We start from the raw sequence: 23,332 nt of genomic DNA, 5'->3' as shown, positions 1-23,332 counted from the left end.
TGGGGCGTCGTACGGCGCACCAGGAAGAGAGAGGGTCTCCCTAAGCGGACGTGTGCGCATGCGTCGAGGCAGGGGGTCGCCGATTGGAGACCGTGAGTCACGGGGCGGTGCGCCCGGGCAGGCGGGGGCGGGGCCGGGGGGGGGTGGGGGGCGCGCGCCGAGCTACGAGGCCGCTAGTTGGTCGGCGCGCATCACGTGGTGCCGGGCCGCAGGGGGCGTGCGACGGTGCGACGTCGACGCAGCCCGCTAAGCTCCCCCGACCCGTCTGCGCCCCTCGGCCGCCGCTGAGTCCTCCGAGGGCCGGGGTCTGGCGGCTCTTGAGTCCTTCTGCCGCCGCCATGGACAACTCCGGGAAGGAAGCGGAGGCCATGGCGCTGCTGGCCGAGGCGGAGCGCAAAGTGAAGAACTCGCAGTCCTTCTTCTCGGGCCTCTTTGGGTGAGAACGGCGCCGAGGGGCGGCTGGGGCGAGGCTGGGAGGACGCCGGAGTCACGGCCCGAGGCGGCGGGGTCGGGGCGGAGGGGATGCCGGGACCAGGGGACAGCGTCCCAGGCAGCGGAGGGGACCCGGGCGGAGGGCCGGGGCCGGGCTGCGGCGACGCGGTGTCGGGAGAGACGGCCTGAGATGGCTGGGGGGGCCCTGGACCCAGGACACCGGGCCGCGGCGACACCGTCGTTCGGCAGGAAGGGGACCCAAGGCTGAAGACGGGTCGAGAAGCGTTTGGAGCTCCGGGAGGGCCTGTCTGAAGGGTCCCAGAAGGGCGTGGCGGGACCTGGGCCGAGGGGCGCCTCCCGCACGCGTCGGCCTTCCCGGCGCCGGCGGCGGTGGGTTTGGGTGAGCCCGCGGTGATGGACTGGGAGGTGCCCGCGGCGAGCGCTGCCCTGGGTGATGGAGATCGGTGTAGGAAGACCCTACAGTGGATGGAGAGCTGAGCGGATGTTCCCGGGGGAGATGGCCTGCGCTGCGGGGCTGGAGGCTGGGGTGGGGTGGGGGCTGGGTTTAGGAGATGGAGCCATAAGAGGGAGAGAAGGAGGAGGAGGAAACCCAAAGGGGCAGAAAGCACAATGTGTGGTCGTGGAGTGGGGATGGGGCGTGTGAGCAGGACGACCGGCTGTTGAGACTAGGGCCTGCGCGGGGCCGGGAGACAGAATTAGCCGACAGTCTGGTAGACATTTCAGATCAAGTTCACGTTAGCTCGTGAAAGTCGTTCTGGTGACCAACCTTGGAGGACTCTTAGTGGCTTGGGAGTGCCAGAAGCCCAGGTTTGAAGAGTGGCTCTGCTGCTTCACGACCTCGGGTGGGTTGTTTAATTTCCCTGTTAGAGGGGATCGTTGGTAAAACCTGTCTCAGATATTTGATGCTAGGATCGTAAAGTGCTTAGAACTGAGCCTGGCATGCGGGTAATGCCCTGCGAGTGTTAGCTGTTATCACTTCTACTTCCAGGAAGGAAACAGGTGTGGAGCCTCTGCGGGCCTGGTGGGGAGCAGGGAAGGAGGGGTCCGAGGAGGGAGGAGCTGAGAGGTTGTGGGACAGGGACTCGCGGCCCTGGGAACTTAGTAGGGTTAGGGGAGGGGCTTGAGGCTCGGGGCAGAGGAAGCAGAGAGCTGGAGGGGTCTGGAGAGGCTGTGCTGTCTTTGGGACTGGCGGAGACCCAGAGGGACTGGGGGCTTTGTGGAGAGTTAGGGAGAACGGTGGCGCAGGTGCGGCGTGGAGTCTGGCAGCAGGGAGAGGCAGAGACTGGGGAAGGCTGCGGACGGGAGAGTCTGCCAGGAGGCTGCGGAGGGGGTTGGGAGGCGGGCCGGAGGGCCAGGAGAGACGGTGTCGGAGGGTGGTGAGAAATGAAGAAGCAGGTGGTTCTTTCCAGGGGAGGACGTGGAGCCGCCCCTGGTTGTTTGATGTTGGACAGTGTTTAGGAAAAGAACTTGAATCACGTGGCTGAGGATTCCGGGTGTGGAGAAGCACTGGGGCTGCTGCATTGCATTGAGTGGGTGAGGAATGTTTTGTTTTAGGGTCTCGAGTGGAGAGAGGGCTGGTGCGTGTTTTGCTTCCTTCACGAGGGGAGAGGTTCAGGTGCCTTGTTTTGGGGTGGTGCCAAGAGCTCCGTTCTCGGTGCTGGTTTTCCTGGGTAGTTTTTGGTTTCTGGTCCCTTTGGACTGGGGGTTAGTGTCCTCTTGGACTGTGCTGGGAGGGAGCAGCTAAGTCAGCCGCCGAGACACGTGCCCCTGGGCTGGGAAGGTAAGGTTAACACTTGCCAAACACTAGTAAAGCAAAATCGTTAAGGGCAACTAAGGGCTAGATTATGCCATTCGGGGGAGGTTCCTGAGTTGGGAGGAAGCTGCAGGACTGGAGGAAGGCCCTTCGTGAGGAGTGAGCTGGGCCCTGGGAACCCCAAGACGAGCCAGTCCTGGTCCTAGGGAGTGAGGGCCTCGGGGAGCATTCCAGGCAGCAGGAATTGTGCGAACAATTCTGTAGCCCGGAATGACGGGGAACCAAGATCCAGATGGACCAGCGATGGCTCCCAGGGGAGAGGCCTCCATCTGGGAAGATGAACAGGAGTTCTGGGGGTGCCCTCTGGTGGGGGAGCACTGCTCCAGGCGAAGGGGACAGCTTGAGCAAGGCCCAGATGCGTGAAGCTCAGTGGGTGACATTTGAGACAGGAAGTTCCGTGTTAGCGTGTAAACTTAGAATGGGCAGAAGAGGGGGTGAAGCTGGACAAGAGCGAGGCGCCGTCTCACAGCGCCTAGGGAGATGGGCTTGGACTTGAGGTGCTGGGAGCACTGAGGATCTTACTGGGGGTCTGTCTTGGTCTTTTTGGGGCTGCCATAACAAAATGCCACAGACTGGTGGCTTAGAAACAGCAGAAATGTATTTCTCACCGTTTGGGAGGCTGGAAAGTCCAGGACCATGGTGCCAGTAGACTGGGTTTCTGGTGAGGCCCGCCTCTTCAGGGACAGCTGTCCTCTCGCTCTGTCCCTGTGTCGTGGAGGGAACAGGTAGAAGTGTCGAACTATCTTAGCTCTGGGATCTCCACCCTTGTGACCTGATCATCTTGCAAAGGGCCCACCTCCTCGTACCCTCACCTCGGAGGTTGGGATTTCAACACGTGAATTTTGGGAAAACACAGACATTCGGTGCCTAGCAGGGCCGGTCCTGGAGGCTTCCCCTTTGCCTTTCAGGAGGACGGCAGCAGCTGGTGTGGGGGACAGTGAGGGCCAGGACGGTGATAACAGCAGAGGGTGTTTATTAAGTACTCACTCTGAGCCGGCCCTGCTCGTCTCATGGTTGGGATTCTGTGCTCTCACCGCCTCGGCCCGGGTTCTCTTCCCAGTCAGGGAACCTCACCGCCCGGCTCTTGGTTGTCACACTGTGGTGGCTGCGATGCTGAAAGCTGTGCCCCCAGTGGTTCATGTACTAGTAGGATACCCCACGGTGGACAGGTTTCAGTGGAGCTTCCAGACTCAGACTGACTAGGAAGAGGGACCTGGCCACCCACTTCCGAAAAAATTGGCCATGAAAACCCTGTGAATAGAATGGAGCCTTGCCGGATGGAGGCCGGAAGGGGAGAGGATGGCGCAGAAAGACCGGGCAGGCTCCGCTCTGCTGTCCATGGGGCGCTCAGAGTCCGAATCCACTCGATGGCACTAACACCACCACCCTGACTCTGATCAGGCCTGGGCCAGGCACTTCATCCACGTCCTCACATTTAACCCTCACAGCATCCGTGTGGCACTGGACAGACGGGGCCTCAGAGAGCTTGGTGTGTTTGTCCAGTCCCCCAGTAAGTGGGAGATCTGTGTCCAGATGGCCTGTCTGATGCCAAGGCCGTTTCACAGCCACACTAGTTTCTCCCTGAGGCTTGGGCCCCTTTTGGGCCCTTCATTTAGGAAGGATGTTGGAGCGTCCTCCTGATTCTGCTTTCCTCCTCGCCGTCATGGCAGTTTTCTCCAAACCTTTGAAAGAAGGAGCAGGTGTTTTCATCCCGGTCCCTTCCAGCTCTGGGAGCAGTCCAGATGGTGGTAAGAGGAGAGGGCAGGGATGTAGGTGGGAGACCCCTGGCTGGAGCCTGTCTGTCTGAGAGCTGGGAGAACATCGAGGGGTCAGGACATCAAGGGGACATGGGCAGGAACCACTCCTGGTACCTCCTTCCTCCGGAGCTGCACATGTTCAGCATTTCACAACCCATCATTTCTCAAGGCCCTCCTGGCTTCCGGGGACTGGAGAAGGCGTGTCACTCAGCTTGTCCCTCCTGCTTCTCCTTCTCGCTTTAGGGACCTCAGCGATGACAGTATCCCAAGTTGAGGGGTCGCTGCTCATGTCCAGAGGGCCAAGGAGCATAGCCCCCCTGGGATCCGGGGCAGCCCCGTGTCCTCGGAGGCTAGGGCCTTCTTTGCTCCTCCCTGTTTCTGGGCTGCCAGACGCTAGGGGGCTTTGGTGCGCCAGCAGCCTGCGAGGGAGGCGGTGCCGGCCAGTAAGCGGATCAGCGCTCCTGTACATCGCTCCTGCTCCCTCCTCCCCTTCAACCCCCCCCCTCGCCAGTGCTCAGTGCCTGAGGAGGGGGCTGCAGCGGGTGGGAGCAGCCCAGACTTCTGCTCTGGAAGGAAAAGGTAGAGATTTCCCGAGTGAAGCACAATGAAAGGGCGTGAAAGGTGGGGGCAGGCGCTCTCGCCCTGCGGCGCTCTCTTCCTTCTGCTCCGGGTGCAGCCGCACTTCCCCGCGCTCCCCCTTTGGGACTGTGCACATTCTGAGCAGCTCCCTGGGCCTTTCCTCCTCCCTGATGGCTCACCCTCACCCTGTCCCCCAAATCCAAAGTAAGAACTTCTCTCCACCCCGATACCGCCAGGCGTAGGAAGTTTCTTCATCTGGGAAATCAGTCATAGTAATCCCTACTTGTTAGGATTATTCTAAGGAGTAAATGAGCTTGTGCTGGTGCAGTGGGCGGAGCACCGTGCCTGGCCCTGGTAAGTGCTTATTAAGTGCTTACTATTATTGTTATTAGGTATTGTTATTAGGTATTGTTATTGGAAGTGGAGCTGGAGGCCTGGAGAGAGAAAGATGGCCACGTGTCCTTTATGCCTACAGCAGGATCCTAAAGGTCAAATGTTGACAGATGAGTTCCTGTTTGAACCACCTCTAGCCCCAGTGGCCCCCAGGAGCCTGGAACCCGGCTTTCTTTCCTGAGGGAAGGAGTGCTGCCAAGGTCAGGGAGGGTCCCTGTACTGACCCGCCTGGGCCCGGAGCTGAGCCTGCAGTGGCAGTGACAGCTTCCAGACCGCCTTCCAGCCGCAGAGCCGCGAGACCCCCAGTGCCCCTCCAGCGGGCCTTGCGGCCACTCCCAGTGCCCTGCCAGCTCCCACGTACACAGCTGGAACCTGGCACATCTTGCCCAGTGTCGGGGTGGAGTCTCTCCTGAGGGCACGCAAGGTTTCTGGGTAGCCCGGGCATCATTTCACTGCAGTCCAGGGGTTCTGCGCGTCTCACGGGACGGGGGTTTGCCGCCTCCTCATGCAGACGTTTTGAGAGGCACAAGTCTCTCTGAAACATCTTTTACGAAAGAGAAACGTGCAGCTCCTAGGCTGGGATGAAGTGATCCCACTGGGGTGCAGAGGGCACGGGCCCCGCCTTTGCACTTACAGGCGGGAGGGCAATGGCCAGAGATAAGAACTGTCAGCCTGATGTGGTAAGGGCTGGGGGAGGCGGGAGGCCCAGGGCTCTGTGGAAACTGGAGGGGGGGGGCGACACTGAGCTGATCTGGGGGTGCGGGAGGTGAAGCCCACGCTGAGATGGTGAAGGGGGCACACATTTCCAGGCTCGGCTCTCTCTGAGCCTGATGCGAGCAGTGCTCTCCTTTGCTGTGTGCCGGGCTCTCCCGGGCGCTACCTGGAGAGATCACTCGAGCTTCCAGAAGCTCCGCCAGGCGGGGCGTCTCCTCCCCAGTTACAGATGAGGACCCCGGGCTGGCGACCGTGAGCAGGTGCTTGAATGCAGGCCTACCTGCCTGCCTACGGGCTGAGACTTTTCCACTGGCCCACGTGACTCGAGAATTCCCTTCGCCAGGTGGCTGGCAGCCCTTGGAGCGTGTTTCTCCTCCTTCCTGTAATAGCAGCCGTTTGAGCACCTGCTCCGGACTGCACTCGTGCCAGGTATTGCACGCACGTCACCTCTAATCCCACAGAGAGCTCCCGGGTCAGCTTCCTCCTCTGCATCTTCCAGGGAGAGGAATCGAGGCTCAGGGATTGCTCGCTCGAGGTCACACGGTCAGCAGAGTGCCTAGACTGATCCCAGCCGAGGTCACTCGGCCCCCAAGTCCATTCTCTCTCTACCCCTTGCCCATACAGGCATGTCACGAGTGTCCTGGGACAGTTTCAGAGCTGGGAAGTTAGCTTGTAAAGCCGTGTCCTTTTGTTGTCCCTGGGGCCTGTGGGCTCTGCCCTGCAGGAGCCCATACCATCAGGCGTGGAGGAGGCCGCGAGTGGCTTAACACTTGCAGGTCTTGCGTGCGGGAGGGAGGCTGAGGCCCCCTGCTGTGGCTCCTGCGGCTGGGGCAGTCAGCAGAGGAGCAGGCTGATGGCCGGCTGCTCACTATGCGTGGACCTTCCTGTTCTCTGGAGTTCCTGCTGCCTGCAGCTCTGCAGGGGGCTGGGCTGTGGGGGCCGGCTGAGTGAATCCTCCCCTGCTAGGGGCCGCTCAGCAGGCCTACAGCCCAGAGCACGGGGAAACCTGAGCAGCACTGGCTGTGCGGTCTGCAGGAGAGGCGAGAGCAGGCAGGGACCCTTGGAAGCCTCCATTTTCCAGAAGACTCTTGGACTCAGGGACAGAAGGCTCCCAGGTCACTGACCGAGTGAGAGGCAAGGGAGGGCTGATTCCCAGGGCCTGAGGCCTGTTTCTGGCCCTGCTGCTTCCTGGCAGCGTGAGCTTGGGCAAACCCCTCAACCCGTCTGAGCCCCAGCTTCCTCCTCTGTGAAGCGGGGTGGTACCCTGTGCCCCTTCAGGCATAGGGAGGAGTGACGGAGCATAGCCTCTGAGAGCAGGCGTTCTGCCCGCCCGGGTGCTGCCGGGACCGATGGGCTGCGAGGACGAGGGGCAGGAGGGCTGGGGAACCTGAGGGCCTCAGGTGGGAGTGACTCCATCTGTCCTGCCCTCTGAAGTCCCTGGGAGCCTGCAGGTGGGGTGGAGGCGTGTTTGGGAGCCAGGAGGTGCCCAGGGGATGGAGGAAAGAGGGCGGGAGGCTGAGACTCTCCCTGCAGACCTCCCCTGGCCTGAGTCCCACCGGGCCGGCTGTGCCTTCCTGGCTCCGCTCGCTCCCCTCCATATGGCAGGCGCCGGAAGGTGGTGGCTGCGCCTGGGAGACCTGAGGCTGCTTCCTCCGCCTGGGGAGGGGGAGAAAGCACAGCTGAGCGATAATTATAGATAGCCCTGCACCAGGCCGGCCCGAACCAGTTCCCTCTATTCCCAGCATGGCTCGGAGCCGTGGGATGGGGAGAGCGAAGCAGAGGCAGCGTGGGGGCGGGCCAGTCAGCTGTGGCTCACGCTGCCACCCCAGCTCTTAGAGGAGGCTGGCCCAGCTCTCATTCCTTATGCAGGAGTCAGAGGGAGAAGGCCTGGTTTCTCCCCCTTGGGGGATTTGTGGGTTTTGGCCTCTGGGAGGCCACCCTTAGATGAGTGACATGAGCTGATCTGAGCTGGGCGATAAGCCCTGTGGTAAACCAGGCAGATGTACCAGGTGGGTCAGCGTGGCAGAGCTGTGGAGCTGGGCACTCCTGCCTTCTGGTCACTCTTTCCCTGCCAGAAGTATCCTGGTACAGCAGAATAGGGCCTAAACCCTTCTCCTGGCCTCCAGCCTCACCGCCTGCCCCTCCCTGCACCGCAGCCATCCTGGCGAACTGGCCAGGCCTGTTCCTGCCTCAAGACCTCTGTGCGTGCTGTGACTGCTGCCTGGACTGCTCTCCCCTCTTTCCATAGTCATCACTGGGTCTGAGCTCCAGTCTCACGTTCTCGCAGTGGCTTTCCCTGACCTGCCCGTCCAGAGGAGCCCTCCGCCCCAGTCCCGCGAGAGCTTAACGCCTCTGGATGGGGTGCTGGTTCCCTGGCTGCCGGGACCAGGCCTTCTCCTTTGTTTCTTGCCATTGTCTGCAGTGCCTGGCATGTATAAATACTCAGGTATTTGTTCCCCAGATGAATAAACGGCCCGGCCGATGGCTTCTCCTTCAGGATCTGCCAGTGACCCCAGGCAAGTCACTTTCCCCCTGTGGGGACTCCACCTCCATCTCTAAAAGAGGAGGCTGGGGCTCCAGAGATTGCCTCTCCTGTCATCGCCTGGCCGAGGAAATGGCCGGGACCCAAGCGTTGCACAGCAGGAGGAGACAGGCCCGGAGGCCTGAGCAGACGTTAATCCCTCTGGCTTTTCCACCCCGCCGTTAGAAGCACTGACCAGCGCAGGGCTGGCCCGGCTTTGTCTGGGACCGTGGAGTTCCAGCCCGGCAGCCAGCAGGCTTTGTGTTGTGGCCACACAGACCCACTGAGTTGAAGCGAACCAGCTGGGGCTGACTGCTCATTGTTGATCACCCCACCTTGGGCCTCTCGGTGACACAGGCTTTGTGCCCATCCAGGAGCCTGAGCTTTGTCAGAGAATGTCTGGGTCTGGGCAGCACTGAATCGCACCCACAAAGAAGGGAAGGCTGTGCTAGGGGATCCATGGGGCGGGCAGACCTGTGATTGTGGTCTGTGTGCGCCCGGCTCCCTTAAGAGAACGGTCCAGAGAAGGCCCACCGGGGCTTTTGCAGCCTCACCCCAAGGGAGCCTTCTGAAATGTCTGGGGCCAGAAGCTTGTGACAGTTCCTCCCCTCTCCACGGCCAGGAGCGGGTTCTGCAGAAGTCACTCCACAAGGGGCCGTGGGTGCAGGGTGTGTTGTGCCAGCCGGGGTGAGGTCTGTGGAGGGAAGACTGGGGCACCCAGCAGGGCGAGTGTGAGAGGAGCTCGTTGCTCAGGGCCACTTCCTTGGGGCAGCAGAGGGCTGGGGAGACGGCGTCAACGCAGCCCCCACAGGCAGAGGTAGACGTCCAGACTTTTCTGGAGAAGAGCCTTCTGGATGTGATCTGGATTCAGGAGCCTGGGATTCCAGGCTCAGCCCGCCAGCCCTGGGGGGGAGAAGGGGCCGGGGGACTAGGTCAGCTTTTTCCCTCCCAGACTCACCTGATCTTCTGAGTCGTCTGGGACTATTGTTAAGACTCCTGATTCCAGAGCCAGCCCTGATGACCCAGTGATTAAGTTGGGTGCGCTCCACTTTCGTGGCCTGGGTTCAGTTCCTGGTCGTGGAACCACACCACTCATCTGTCAGGAGCCATGCTGTGGTGGCTCATATAGAAGAACTAGAAGGACCTACAACTAGAATATACAACTATGTACTAGGGCTTTCAGGAGGGGAAAGAAACCATTAAGAATCCTGGCTCCGGGCCTCACTCGGAACTGTTGAGTGGAATCTGCAGGGAGGGTTGCTCTGGGGCTCTGGTGTGATTCCAGAGTGAAGGAGTGCTGAGAACACAGCGCCCAGAGTCACACCAGAGGCCCCGGGAACACAGCACCCAGAGTCACACCAGAGGCCCCGGGAACACAGCACCCAGAGTCACACCAGAGGCCCCGGGAACACAGCACCCAGAGTCACACCAGAGGCCCCCAGAGTGCAGCGCCCAGAGTCACACCAGAGGCCCTGGAACACAGCGCCCAGAGTCACACCAGAGGCCCCGGGAACACAGCACCCAGAGTCACACCAGAGGCCCCCAGAGTGCAGCGCCCAGAGTCACACCAGAGGCCCTCGGCAGCCATGTTGGCGAGTTTCCAGGGCCAATTGAAACCGGGGGGAGGGGTAGGACAGTGAAGATCATTCATGTGGCTTGTAATTGGGACATACTCCCCTGTTTTCTTCCTTCAAAACAAAACGCGGGTTGATGTCAGTGAAGAGAGAGTCTGCCAGTCCTCTTGATGGGACTCCTGCGTGTGGGTTTTGCTCTCCTGGTTCTGTGGGCGACGGGAGTTTGAACAGTTGCAGAGACCACAGACCTCGTGGGCTGAGCCTGGTTAGATTATTGGAGGCGGAAGGACAGAAGGATGTGGCAGGGACTCCTGGTGAGGTGATAACAAAGGGTCCCCCAATTCTGGAAGAGTTCTTATGCTCTGCTTGGGGGTTGGGAAGCCAGGGTAAAGCTGCCCGAACAGGGTGCTCTTTATTTTTTAAAAATGCACTACTCTGTGTATCCCAGGCCCCAGCTGTTGCACTGTAGGTTTGTTTTTGTTTGTTTTGGTGAGGAAGATTGTCCCTGAGCTAGCATCTGTGCCAGTCTTCTCTGTTTTGTATGTGGGACGCCGCCACAGCATGGCTTGATGAGCGGTGCTAGGTCCACGTCCGGGATCTGAACCAGCAAGCCTGGGCCACCAAAGCAGAGTGGGCGAACTTAGCTGCTGTGCCACCAGGCCGGCCCCTGAACAATAAGTTTTTGAGGGTGGTTTCACCATTTTAAATAATGCTGTGCTGAACATCCTTGTAGCTTCTCTGATTAGTTTCTTAGGATAAATTGCTAGAAATGTAATTCATTGCTGGACCACAGGACACAATACACATCCTAACATTTAAAATATATATATATTTTTTCTTGAATAGCTAGAACGTGCAGATGATTAAAAAAATTCAGACAGTACAAACAAGGGGTGTAAGTGTGTCTCCCAAACCTGGCCTCCAGTTCTACAGACCCTACCATAGAGAAAAATGCTGTAACCAGTTTCTTGTGTATTTTTCTGGAAATATTCTACGTTTATATGAACATATACGTTTCTCTTCTCAGCTTTTTTTGTTTTAACATAAATGGGGACTTTTGTGTACACATTTTAAAATAGAATTTCTCTGTATGTCTGTATTATAATGTATGTGTCCGGTCCTGAATTGGCAATGACATACTTTCAGTGCTGAGAGATCTTTGAACAACGGCAGTGTGCAAGGCACAGGATTAAGGTGTTGGGGAAGGGACAAGGCGCCCCAGGTGGGGCTCTTCCCCCAGAATGTTTTGCGGTTTCTTAGGGAAAGGATTTGCAGAAAGCCTGGGAACCAGTGGTCACAGAGCACCCTGGACAGGAAGTAGAAGAAGTTCTGAGAGGCAGGCCCCATCAGGAGGCCAGAAAGGCCCCGTGGTTGATATCAAACCTGCAGGGAGTTTGCTCACTTGTTGCGCAGCAAGCCAGTCTCTGACACTAGGTGTAGTGGAAGAAAGTAGGAATTGTATTATTGCACAGTGCTGAGCAAGGAGAGAGGGCAGTTACCCCTGAAATCCCAAATGCCACAAAAAGCTAAAAGGAAGGGTTGTTATTGGGGGTTTTAGGTAGGGGAGGGGGAGCATACGGCCTTGCTGGTTGGAGCTTTCCCACCAGCCTGGGGAGGCTGCTTGTAGAGAGGAGTAGGAGAAGATAATGAATCCAGGTGACCTGTCCGTGGCCGTTTGTCACCATGGGGTATAGTGGCTTCTGGAGCCAGGAAGCTGAGGAGTAAGCAGGGGCTGAGTGCTTTGGTTTTAACCCCATACATGCTAGGTCCAGTGTAGGGGAACTGATATGAGGGCCAGTATCAATCCCCCCCATTTTATGTTCATGCCTCATTCTTGAGGGATTTGGGGTGACCAATCTAGGTACTTCCTGCTGAATTGGGGTGCAGGTTCTTCCATCTCCTTGAACCGGTCTTCTAACAAGGTAGTGATGCAGGTAGGCTCCCAAAGGTAGATTCATATTGTGTAAGTAAGTAACCAGATGTTTAATAAGAAGTTTATCTTGGGGCTGGCCTGGTAGCACAGTGGTTATGTTTGCATGTTCCACTTCAGCGGCCTGGGGGTCGCCAGTTCGGATCCCGGGTACGGACATGGCACTGCTTGGCAAGCCATACTGTGGTAGGCGTCCCACATATAAAGTGGAGGAAGATGGGCACAGATGTTAGCTCAGGGCCAGTCTTCCTCAGCAAGAAGAGGAGGATTGGCAGCAGATGTTAGGTCAGGGCTAATCTTCCTTAAACAACTTTTTTTTTTTTTTTTTCATCTGGAGAAACAAAAGCAGAAAGACAAGGTTAATGGTTGGAGCAAATTATGAACTAGGTCTTGAGTCCAGGGGGCAGCCAGTCAAGAAGCTTCCTAGGAGTCAGGGTTGAAGCATCTTTTGCCGTTTGAAATGTCTCTGATGGTGTCATCAGGCACTCAGGTAGCTCTCTGAGCAACTTATGCAGCAGTAGACAGGGGTCTCTCAAGTTTATGTTAAATCCTCCAGCTTCAATCTGCAAGACTTCTGGGGAAGAAAGGCTGGGTTAGTTTTCAGTGATCCCAAATGAAAATGATGGAAAAAACCTGGAACTGGTAGTTTTGTGGTTTGTAGCCAGATGTTTCAGGAAACTAGAAGAAGTCAGGATCCAGTCCAGTTAACAGATAGAAAACAAACCCTCAGTTACAGAACTAGAATCCAGTATCCTGAATGTGTCCTATATTTTTTATTGAAACATAATTTTTTTCCTCTAAAATCACCCTCAATTTGACTAAACATAGTCAAATTAAGGCTAACTGGTTTGCAAAATAAGTCTAGTTTTAATAAATTTGACATAATTATTTATGTAAGTACAGCAAGAATAATCGATTATATAGGCTCTTTTAAATCTGCTTTTCTGGAACCCTTTATAGGAAATCTCAGATGAACTTCAAAGGAAAGTCAGCCTTCATTCCTCAAAAGCCGTCTGGTCATATCCTAGCCTGTATGTTTTCCTCAAATATAACATTCCAGTCAAAGCCTTGGTAATATAACCAGTGTTTCCAATTGTGTCCTGTTAGAAGAACAGATTCTTATTGAACTTATGCAGACAACCATATTGCCACGAGAATGAGAATCCTTACTGATCAGGAGTTTTTACATTTTGGAGGGATCATACAGGGAGAAAAAGACAAGTGTTTCAATTTTTTTACAAATTGCTATAAATCATAGTTCCTCAAGAGAATAGAAAAAAAAGTTTTCTAAATCTGAAAAAAAAAAAACCCTTTAAAAAATCAACCGTATTTCAAGCAAAAGTTGTAAAAATTATAAATCATCCTCATCAGTTCATTTAGTCCCGGGTAGTTAGTTCTCGATCTTAATCTTCTGTCAGCAGTTTCATGAAGTCATCGGTTTGTCTGTTAGAGTTCTGTAATTTCCTACCCAGCTCAGCTTTATAACCTGAAAGTTTATCAGAAACCTGTGTTCTAGAGCGTCAGAGTCCTTTCCATGAATTTCTCTGAAGATGAGACGTGTTTACAAAAACATCAGAGTAAAACAACTGTCTGTAAATAAGACATTCAAAAATAGTAATTGCCAAGGACACTTGACCATTCTTGTGACATATAACACTTTGAGATAATAACCAGAATCTTGGCTGACAATAAGAACAGATCAGAATTTTAGATATACTTAATAACACTCATCCACATAATACCATTGAAGAAAGTTTATTATTACTTATTTGACAATGCTTTCCATGTAATCTAATATACTGAATAAGCCTAGTTAGCTTAGCTTTCTTTTTTTGTAGGAAGAGAGGAAATTTCTCTGAGAAGTCCCAGGGGCCTCTGAAAATCCCCAGAGAAACTCTCCCTCCTCTTCCAGGTCAAAAGAAAGCCTTTATTCAGGACTTGAATATTTGTTGGGGGGAGCTTGTCAAAAACATTAAAAGGTGAAGAAAAATCTTTTATAACCTCTTTGTTAAGAACACACCAAAAGTTTAAAAATATTATCCTTCTGGGCAAGAAAACCAAATTTTGATTTTGCACCAGCTTACTTTTGATATTGAAACTTATGGACTTAATAAATTTATTTCAGTCTCAGCCAACTTGACTATACATAAAACTCTGTAGGGTTTTACTTTCACAAAGCTTTTGCTACTTATTTTTTACATTCAGAATTTGTCGTGGTACTTTAGGACAAATTTATCTTTCTTAACTCAAGAAACAAAAATATTTCCACTCTTTATACCTTTTTTACTGAAAACATATATTTTACTTTCCTTGTATACAGACCTTTTAGAAATATCTGTTTTCTCATAGAAAATTCCTCAGCCTACATAAAACACGTTTATCAATAAACGTAAGCACTTTTCAGTTTCTTTGAGATAAGAAACCAAAGGCAGACAAATCTATGCTTAGTAGTTAACCTTTAATATTTTATCTTATGTGGAAATGACCTAGATACCCAATCAACTGTTATTATTTAACTTAATAAAGCTATAAAGTTTGTTTCCAAAAAGATTTTGGAAACTGTTTTTTAAGTATGCAGACTATGAAACATAATTATTGTACTTAAAAACTCTTACCCAGGGGCCAGCTCTGTGGCTGAGTGGTTAAGTTTGTGCGCTCTGCTGCGCTGGCCCAGGGTTCGGATCCTGGGCGCGGACATGGCACCGCTCGTCAGGCCACGTTGAGGCGGCATCCCACATCCCACAACTAGAAGGACCTGCAACTAAGATATACAACTATGTACACGGCGGGGTTGGGGGAGATAAAGCAGAAAAAAAAAATTAAAAAGATTGGCAACAGTTGTTAGCCCAGATGCCAATCTTTAAAAAAAAAAAAAAAAACAACTCTTACCCAGTTTTAACAATTATGGTTAAATTACTCTTAAAAACTTCGTGTGACATTAAAGTAGTTAACCATCATTTTAAGCTGTTTTAAGTACATACACCATAATCTGTAATTATTGTTATAAAGTTTTTCCAAAAACTTTTATCATTTTACATTTGTTTAGTTTACCGGTCTTTAGCAATCATATTTAGATCGTCTACAAAAACCTCCTGAGACAGCAAACAAAATTAGCTGTTATACTGAGTCATTACTCTTGCTGATAAATTTTGTCACAGAGATGACGTGAGCTCGTTGGACCGGTAAACCCAGGCTGTGTGTCTGCATCGTATCCAACACTGGTAACTTTGAGGACATGCCTATTTAAATCAAACCAGCAAACTTAAACAGGCTTTCATGTACCAAAGTGTATTCTATATCATGTTAAATAAGTTTGTGTTTTAGAAGTTTCTGTGTGTTAATCAAAGACTGCATCCCATTCTGAGAGATTTTGAATCCACTCTTTTAAGGGTGACCTCAAGGTGGACTCACCCGAAACAGAGACTCCCCAGAATGGCCATTACAATTTTAAATTACCTCAAAAGTTTACTTATTTTTACTTGCTTAATTTTAGGTCAGGAATTTCGGGGGAGTTGAAGTGGAGCTCAGCTTGCTGGGAAGCTCCACAGAGAGGAGAGAGAAGCCACAGATTTGGCTTCACCTGCTGGCATGTTTAATTGGTTATTTTCTTTTAAAGAGGCTGTAAGTATTCCTGATTTTATTTAGAAGCCTCAAAAGATTAAAATAGGCTTCCCATTGTTGTAGCTGGCTTTTCCAATTACATCTGTAAATACACCAGTTGGGGTAAACTGAAAGTGCCCCATTTAAGTATATCAATTTTTACAAAACTTTATCTTAATTTTGTCAACACTTATGCCTGTAATGATAACTTATATTAGAACCCCATTAACAAGTTGCAGTATTAGGATACTGTGTACGGGAAGCATTTTGTAGCCAGGCATGACATCCATTTCCAAAAAACACTCAGGCACAGTTGACATAACCTCTTTATATAATATGAGCTCAAAAACTTTAATTTTTATAGTCTCATCAACCTTAGTAGCCTAACTGTTGCCCCACGCAATTGCTGGTCAGGTTTCTCACTGTGATTTCTGCCTTCGGGCTTTTTAATTTTTTCAAACTGGGGGGAGTAGAACAGGCCTGTCTGCTGTCCTTTCATCTTGCGGGCGCCATCCACCCTTGGGCAGTGTTTTATCAAAACCTTTGTTTTAACATTTTTCATGTCTGTTCCATTTATCCTGTTTCTGTTTTAATAACTAGCTGAAGATTTCCATCCTGTTGGGATGAGTCCTGTTGCTCTTCCTTTTCTCATTTCTCTTTGTTAACGTAATGTTTGCATTAGCGTCTGTAAGACCACGAGAAGAAGCTGAGACCCCAAGTTGGGTTAAGTTTTTGAGACTAGTCATTGTAGTTTCCTTTTAATTTGGTCTTTTCATAGGTACCAATAAAACAGCTGTTTTTGAGAGCTCTCTGAAAAGTTTCCCCACTTACGGATCCATTGTTAGGCCATTTTTTTTTCCTCTGGAGTCTAAAGAATATTGTGGCCACGTGGTGTTAGAAAGGAACATCATCCCTCTTTAGACATTGGCTTATAACTACAGGCCGACCAGTCAGCCAGAGTTTTTCCCAAGGGGCTCTTAGGTGGAATAGACGCAGCACCTCCCATGTTAACACTTTTAAAAGGACAAACAGACAGACAACAACAAATACCAAACAAGCGCACTTTGCCAAAAACCCTCAGCCACAAACAGAAGCCAAAACAAAGACCAAAACCAAAACCAAAAACCAAAGTGCTTCCCGTCCCGGCCTAGTCCGTGTCCTACACTCGGGAGGCACCCAACAAATGAAGATCCACCACAGAGATCTTCCCAAATGAGCAAGGACAAGGGACCTCGGTGTGCACACCCAGGGGACTTCCCAAAATCTGGCCGGGGCGTTGCAACTTCAAAGCAAACAGAGCCCAGAGGGCTGCCAGGTACCCATTATTTCCAGCTGGTCCTGCTGGAAAAGGTTAGCACAAGGACGAAAACAAAAACTACCAGCGACTTACAAGAGATCTCTTCCTGGATCCTGAACCTAGTTTCTTCCACCACCACAGCAAAAGTGCTGTGGGCCAACCACATCCGGTCAGCAGCCAGTCACTTGGGGCTGTCCCTGAGACCAGGGGCTCAGGCAGCTGCAGGACAGCTTCCAAGAGAGGCCGTTAGCCAGAGGTCGGTGTGCCACAGGCGAGACGTCCACTTAGGACGTTGTCCCACCTGGGTCACCAAATATGGAACCTGAAGTGAGTTTGCTCACCTATTGCACAGAAAGCCAATCTCTGACACCGGGTGTAGTGGAAGAAAGTAGGAATTTTATTATTGCACAGTCCTGAGCAAGGAGAGAGGGCAGCTAACGCTGAAATCCCTAACACCCCGAAAAGCTAAAAGGTAGGGTTTTTATTGGGGTTTTTAGGTAGGGGAGGGGGAGCATAGGGCCTTTCTGGTTGGAGCTTTACTACCAGCCTGAGGGGGCTGCTTGTAAGGGGGAGGAGGAGGAGATAATGAATGCAGGTGGCTGTCCCTGGCCGTTTGTCTCCATGGGGTACAGTGGGTTCTGGGGCCAGGAAGCTGAGGAATAAGCAGGGGCTGAGTGCTTTGGTTTTAACCCCATATACGGTGGGTTCAGTGTGGGGGAACTGATATGAGGGCTGGTATCACAGTGAGTGCCACCCAGCCCTCCCCAGGGAGCGCCCAGGCAGCCCACATCAGGCGTGCCTCTGTGAGGGAGCGGGACCCTGGACTGCGTCTCTCGAGCCTGGAGCAGAGGCCTGGGCTGCCGCTGCCGGCGGGGAGCTGGCCTCACAGGGAGCTGGCCTCACAGGGAGATCGTGAGGGGCTGGGGCAGAAGGTTGCTTTCTCTTTGGCACAGACTCCATCTTCTCCTTACCTTCTTTCCCCAGGGGCTCATCCAAAGTGGAGGAAGCCTGCGAGATCTACGCCAGAGCGGCAAACATGTTCAAAATGGCCAAGAACTGGAGCGGTATGTGACCCCCAGCAGAGCTCCTCCGTGGCTCGCTCGCCTCCTTCCCTCAGCTTCCGTCAGGAAAGCCTGGCTGGGACGTTAGCCTGCGGCCCCTCCTTTGGTGCATCTCCAGGCAGAAACCCACTGGCCTGCCCTCTGGCTGTGTTAAGCTCACTGGGTTGTTTTACAGCTGGGGTCCCAGGGCCTTGGAGAGAGGGACGGAAAGGAGAGACGCATAAATAGATTATTGAGTCCCGATATACCCACGTGGATTGATGAGCTCTTCGAGGGGTTTCCCTTTAAATCCAGAATCTCAGGTTTCCGCCGAAGCTGTTCCCTGGTGCTTCCATCAGAGTCTGAATTCTGGGCTGGGGGTGCTCAAGTGGCTCCAGTGATCACATTGATCACAGCTCCTCTTCACTGCGCGCTCAGCTAAGCCCCAAGCACGCACTGTTGAATTGAATTGTCACAGCAGCCCTGGAAAGCCGGGCGGCATGTTAACCCTGCTTCTCTGAAGTTGCAGGGCGGGCCCTCTCGTCCTCCCCCAGCCCAGGGCTCTGACTGGAATCCAGCTGGAGGAGAATGAAGGAAGCAGCCTCGGAGCCGCGGGAGGGGGCTGTGGAGCTCCCAGTTAGCACGGGGCCCTCTCCCCCGAGGAGAGAGCCTGCTGTCTCCTGCAAGGCACTTTAGGGTTGCAGATGCGTGAACAGAATGGCTTGGGACCTGTGGAAGGTGCCATTGTGCAGCCAGTACAGCACAGACTGGCCTTCAGCTGTGGCCTCCACTGCCCTCTGCTCCGGCCATGGGCTCCTATCCCCACATACTCAAGCCCTTGATGCCCACATCCTGTTGCCCTTTCTGGACATGAAGCTCCTGGGGGCAGCGGACACTCTGTGTCCCCCCTAGTGCCTTGCCCACGAGCCTTGTAGTGACTGCGGGAGGAACTAGAATGTGGACGGAGCAGAGGGGTGGGGCAAGCTAGACAGGAAGAGATGGGAGTCGGGGGAAGAGAGCTCGGACTCGGAAAGGGGCTGTGCACGGGGAAGCGTGTAGGTGAGTCTCGATTGCCCCTCTCTTCCCCGCACCCCTCCGGCTCTGCCTCTGGGTGCTGGCTCCCAGCCCTGTGGTTTGAGACTCCCAGCGGGGCATTGCTGGGGTCAGGAGGCCTGAGGTTGAGGCCAGTGTCTTCCTGTCTCAGGGGCCCTTGCCACGTTCTCAAGAGCTCGCCCACCTCCCAGGCAGTGTCTGAGGGGCTTACAGAGCACGGAGCCCCGCCCAGCCAGGGTCACTCTTCTCTGTTGCAGCTGCCGGAAACGCTTTCTGCCAGGCAGCCCAGCTGCACCTGCAGCTCCAGAGCAAGCACGACGCAGCCACCTGCTTTGTGGACGCAGGCAACGCGTTCAAGAAGGCTGACCCCCAAGGTGAGGGCTGCCGAGGGTCCCAGGCTGGCTGCCCAGAGCCCCTGCGGGGTGCGCTGTGGAGCAATCCTCCAGTCGGTGGCGGCTCAGCTTCTCTCCATGGCCGACATGGGTGACATGTGACAGGCTGGCGGGGAGGCAGCGCTTTGATTTCAGAGCTGGCTCCCTTCCGGGTGGTATTTGCATCTCGCTCCAAGCCTCCCCCTCCCCCTCCGCTCGGTGTGTGCAGCTGATCGCCCGCTCCCGGAGCCTGGGAGCATTTGGGAGTGGGAGTCCCATTTCAGACCCACCGCACGCCCAGGAGGGAGGAAATCTGTTCTGTTGTCAGAATTGACATGCAGAAGGGGCTGGGAGGCTCCCGAGGCCAGCCAGGTAGGAGTCGCTACGGAAACCTACCGGAAATCCTCCTAACCTGGCTAACCTGGCTAGCCGCCCCCCCCCGCCCCCCCCCCCGCTAGCGCTGGAGAGCAGGCTCCTTAAAGTGAGCGCGTGCTGGGGACTGACTCATCGTGAGAGACCGTTTTTGTCCCACTGGGCTCATCCTGAAGTGGAAGCGCAGCCCGACGGGTGCCAGGCTTTCAAGTCTCATGGAGCTGGAATTTTAATTTATCTTTTTAATCTTGGTGCCAGACGTAGGTTGCTAACTTTTAATTTTAGCAAGCAAAGACTTTTTTTTAATGACCATCTATGGTCACCGTCCTCTCATAAGAGAATAGGAAGTACATGAATTTTTTTTTAAAAAAAGCTGCATAATCTTGGAATAAAGACTTGTCCTTCCCAGGAGAGGACAGTTTGCAGCAGTTCCCGGAGGTCTCTGCAAAGATTGGCGAGCGCCGGCTCACACACCAGCGCTCTGGCGTTGCTGGCAGGTCCGTTACCGCCTTCAGGGACATTCAGTGCCCAGTCAGGGGTTTGATCTCTGTTGACCAGGGAGCTCTTCTCTGTCCCCTAGACTTGACCAGTCACTCGTCTGCAGCCAGGGGTCTCACAAATGTTGATCTGAGCTGTCACATGGTGGGCTCAGGCTTAGCAAGAACCCGAAGGGAGGCCTCGTGGCTGGGGGGGCCCTGTCGCTCTGTGCACCAAGCTGAGTGCGACTGGCTGGTGGCGCTGGGCACAGCAGGCCGCGTGGGTGTTGTGATGATGACCCCAGGCGACCCTGGGTTTGTTTTCATCGAGAATCGCCCAGGGACATCTGTGTGTCCCTCATGGAGCCCCTACCCCAGCCCTTCCTCTGCTCCCTGGGGAACTGGTTGGCCTGGAGATGTGGCCCTGGCATCTGTGACATTCAGCTGCTGCTCCGGAGTGACTGGAAGGCCTTGTTTTGGGGTGCGGCGGAGTGCCAGGCTGCGTGACATGTGCTCAACACCATTTGCTCTCTGATCAAGCCCAGCGCTTTGCACAAGCAGGCCCCACCTGGCTCTGTGATGTCGCCTTCTTCCCAGGCCTCTGGTCTGAGCCTTTCCAGGCTCTGCAGGGTGTGTGTTGGGTGCTAGGGCCTGGGTCAGGGGCATGGCCATGCCTGGCCTTAGGAAGCCCAGCGGGGTGGCTGAGGCGTCCCAGGCCAATGAGAAAGCAGCTGTCGTTAGGGGTGACGACGTGCCCATCGTAGGGCACAGAGACCAACTTGGTTTCTCCAGGGATCAGCAAGCAGAGTTCACTGCCCTGGGGGGTGGGGTTGGGGTGGGGTACCTTTCAGGAAACGTGAGAGGCGGTGGTGTGGAGGAGAGCCTTGTTTGGGCAGAGCTGGGCGCGGGTGCCTCGGCTAGAGCCCTGGTTCTCAGTGCCAAGCGGGGAGGAGCACTGAGCTGTCCCAGCGCCACTGCCGCCCAGTCAGGGCCCGGGGGGATGTGGGCAGCATGCTCTCTGAGGTCTGGGTGGAGCCTGGCCCCATGACCTCACAGTCACTTAATCTTCTGGGCTCCATCTCCTGGTCTGGTAAAGCGGGGTCCCACACGTGAGATGAAGCACAGACTTGCCCTTGTGGCATCTGGCCTGTAGTGAACATCCGGTGAGGGTGGCCCTTGGCTCCCGTCAGGCAGGGGCCTGGCCTGGGCTCCCCTAGCCTCTGCCCCTGGGCCCCGTGCTTTGTGAAACAGAGCTGGAGGGCCCCCTTGGAAACCTGCCCAGTTTCCCCAGCAGCGGCCAGCTGCCCGGGGCCTTGCTGGTTGCCTCACCTGCCTGGAACGCCTCGGTGTGGCAGCACTTCCGACAGGAGTCCTGGAGGCGCTCCCCTCGAGGCAGCTGGGTGCGCCTTTGCCGAAGGCCTGCGGAGCTGGCTGGGGCGGAAGGAGAGGAGTTGGCTCCTGTCCTCGCTCTCTCCCTCTGAGTGTGGGCCAGGGTGGCCTGCTGCCCTCTTGGTGGCTGGAGGTGGGGAGGTGACGCCCATAGCCGTGCTTCCCCAGAGTTTCTCAGCCACTGCCGGCTGCTCCGGGTGGACGCAGGCCATGGAGGCCTTTACCTGCCTGTCTGATGGCTGGACCTCAGGACGCACGTGTGCTTGCATGCACCTGAGCCGGGGAAGTGGCCCCACGTGCCCTACCCCCACTGCCATTTACCGGGTGCCTACTGCCCACCCAGACACTCAGCATCTTCCTTTAAGCCATTCCATGTCCTCGTGGGGTTCTGTCATTTGCCCCCCGTTTTACTGAGGAGGCACCTGGGGCTGAGTCCGGGGGCGTGATGGGAGAGGGCCTGCCGCTGACCGGAGGGGCTGGAGCACAGGGCTGGGGAGAGGGCCCTGGGTGGCAGACGCCCTGTCTCCCTGAGCTGCGCCTTCCCTCTCTGGCCTCACGCCCCCGGGCTGCATCCCGGCTGCATCACTGCGGAGCCCCTTTCTGGCTCCGGTTTTCTGAGGGTGGACAGAGGGGGTGGTGGACATGTGTGGTGGGTTTTGCTGTGCCCGCCATGGGTGTGCTGGTTGCTCCTCCTCAGGGTCCTGGTGACGAGATAAGCCAGCTGCAGCCACTGCGTCGGTGGCACTCATGTGGGCGTCAGCTGGCAGCCTGCTGCCTTCAGAGCCAGCTGTCGCAGAGCAAGGACAGGCGTGAAGGGGCTTAGCCCGGTGCCTCCGTGCTGCCGCCCTCGGCTAAGCTTTCTTCCCCGCTGCTGCTCCTTGCTGACGGCACGCCAGCGCCAGCAGGCCCAGGGTGGCAGCTGCGGGGTGTCCTGCCGGGGGACTTCTAGCCTCTCCCCTCTGCGGCTGCTGATCTCACTGGGGCAGCCTTTGCCACCCCTGCCTGAGGTGCCAGGCGGGGCACCCCAGGTGTTTCCAGGAGAGGGAGGGGGGTCCACCAGTCACCTGCCTGGGGACCTGCCGGCCACTCCCTGCCCCCTGGGGCAGAGGATGGAGGAGGAGCCTGTGCAGAGCCCCTCCCTGCTGCCCCACGCTCTGCTGTCCGTCCTTATCACGGTCCTTATCACAGTGTTGCAATCTGGGTTGCACCCTGTGGTTAGCTGATCAGTTCCTTCCAGAAGCGCTCTGTTAGAGAGTGCGTGAGTGCTGAAGTACCACCGCTTCCAGCCATGATTTCTGTGTTCTCTCCCTTGCCTTCTCCTCTGCCCCCTTTTTCCTTCTTTTCCTCTTCCCCACTGGCCCAGCTTCCAACTGTTGGCCAGGGAGCTGTGACCAAATGGTGGACTCTCTGAATCTTTCTGGGGTCCCCGGAGGCCTTTCAGAATTGGACCAAACCTATAGACCCTTCCTTCCTCCCCCAGAACAGTGCTCACAGATACCCACTTTCTCCATGTAAATTTAGGGGCCATGTGGGCTCCCCGAAGTCCCAGCCACGGTCTGAGGCTCAGGGCCTCTGTTCGTGTCCCCCGGGCAGGGAGGCTGTTAGTCCATTGAGAGCAGCCGCCAGGCCTTGCACCGCGTGACCTCAGGCCCAGTGCACCCAGCCGACTGGAGACCCAGTGGTGCATCAGGAGCCTTGCAAATGTCCTGGACGGCGGGCCAAACTTTCAGCCTGGCCCCGGCTCAGAGACCAGGTCCTGTGGTCTGTCCAGACTCTCTGTCTTTCCCCCTCCCCCACACCCTTTCCTCCTGAGATGCGTTAAAACGATGTTAAAAAAAAATCCGCCCGAGAGCGCATCTCTGTCTGCTAGAAAATGCCTCCCACTCGTGCTTCTCTCTCTCCTCCAAATAACTTGTCAAAAAAGAAAAAAAGCCATCCCCCAATTTGAAGTCTTGCAAGAGATAGTAAATCAGAAATGGCCCAGTTGGTCCTCTCAGGTG

The 23,332-nt window shown here is 55.0% G+C and overlaps 1 protein-coding gene across 1 annotated transcript in view; it reads left to right on the top strand.

The window, feature by feature from the left end:
* Positions 1 to 21: 21 nt before the first annotated feature.
* The window catches only part of NAPA (NSF attachment protein alpha), a 30,438-nt gene continuing 7,127 nt past the window's right edge, over positions 22 to 23,332 (top strand). Inside the window, exons 1-3 of the mRNA XM_070558077.1 lie at positions 22 to 436; positions 17,616 to 17,695; positions 18,982 to 19,098. Of these exons, the coding sequence (XP_070414178.1) occupies positions 339 to 436; positions 17,616 to 17,695; positions 18,982 to 19,098 (295 nt within the window). The 5' untranslated portion in view covers positions 22 to 338. The remainder of the gene's footprint in view (positions 437 to 17,615; positions 17,696 to 18,981; positions 19,099 to 23,332) is intronic.

This window comes from Equus przewalskii, chromosome 9 (genome assembly GCF_037783145.1).
Source record: "Equus przewalskii isolate Varuska chromosome 9, EquPr2, whole genome shotgun sequence".
Lineage (NCBI taxonomy): Eukaryota > Metazoa > Chordata > Mammalia > Perissodactyla > Equidae > Equus > Equus przewalskii.
The sequence above is the reverse complement of the archived record's forward strand: the minus strand, read 5'-3'. Positions and strand labels throughout refer to the sequence as shown.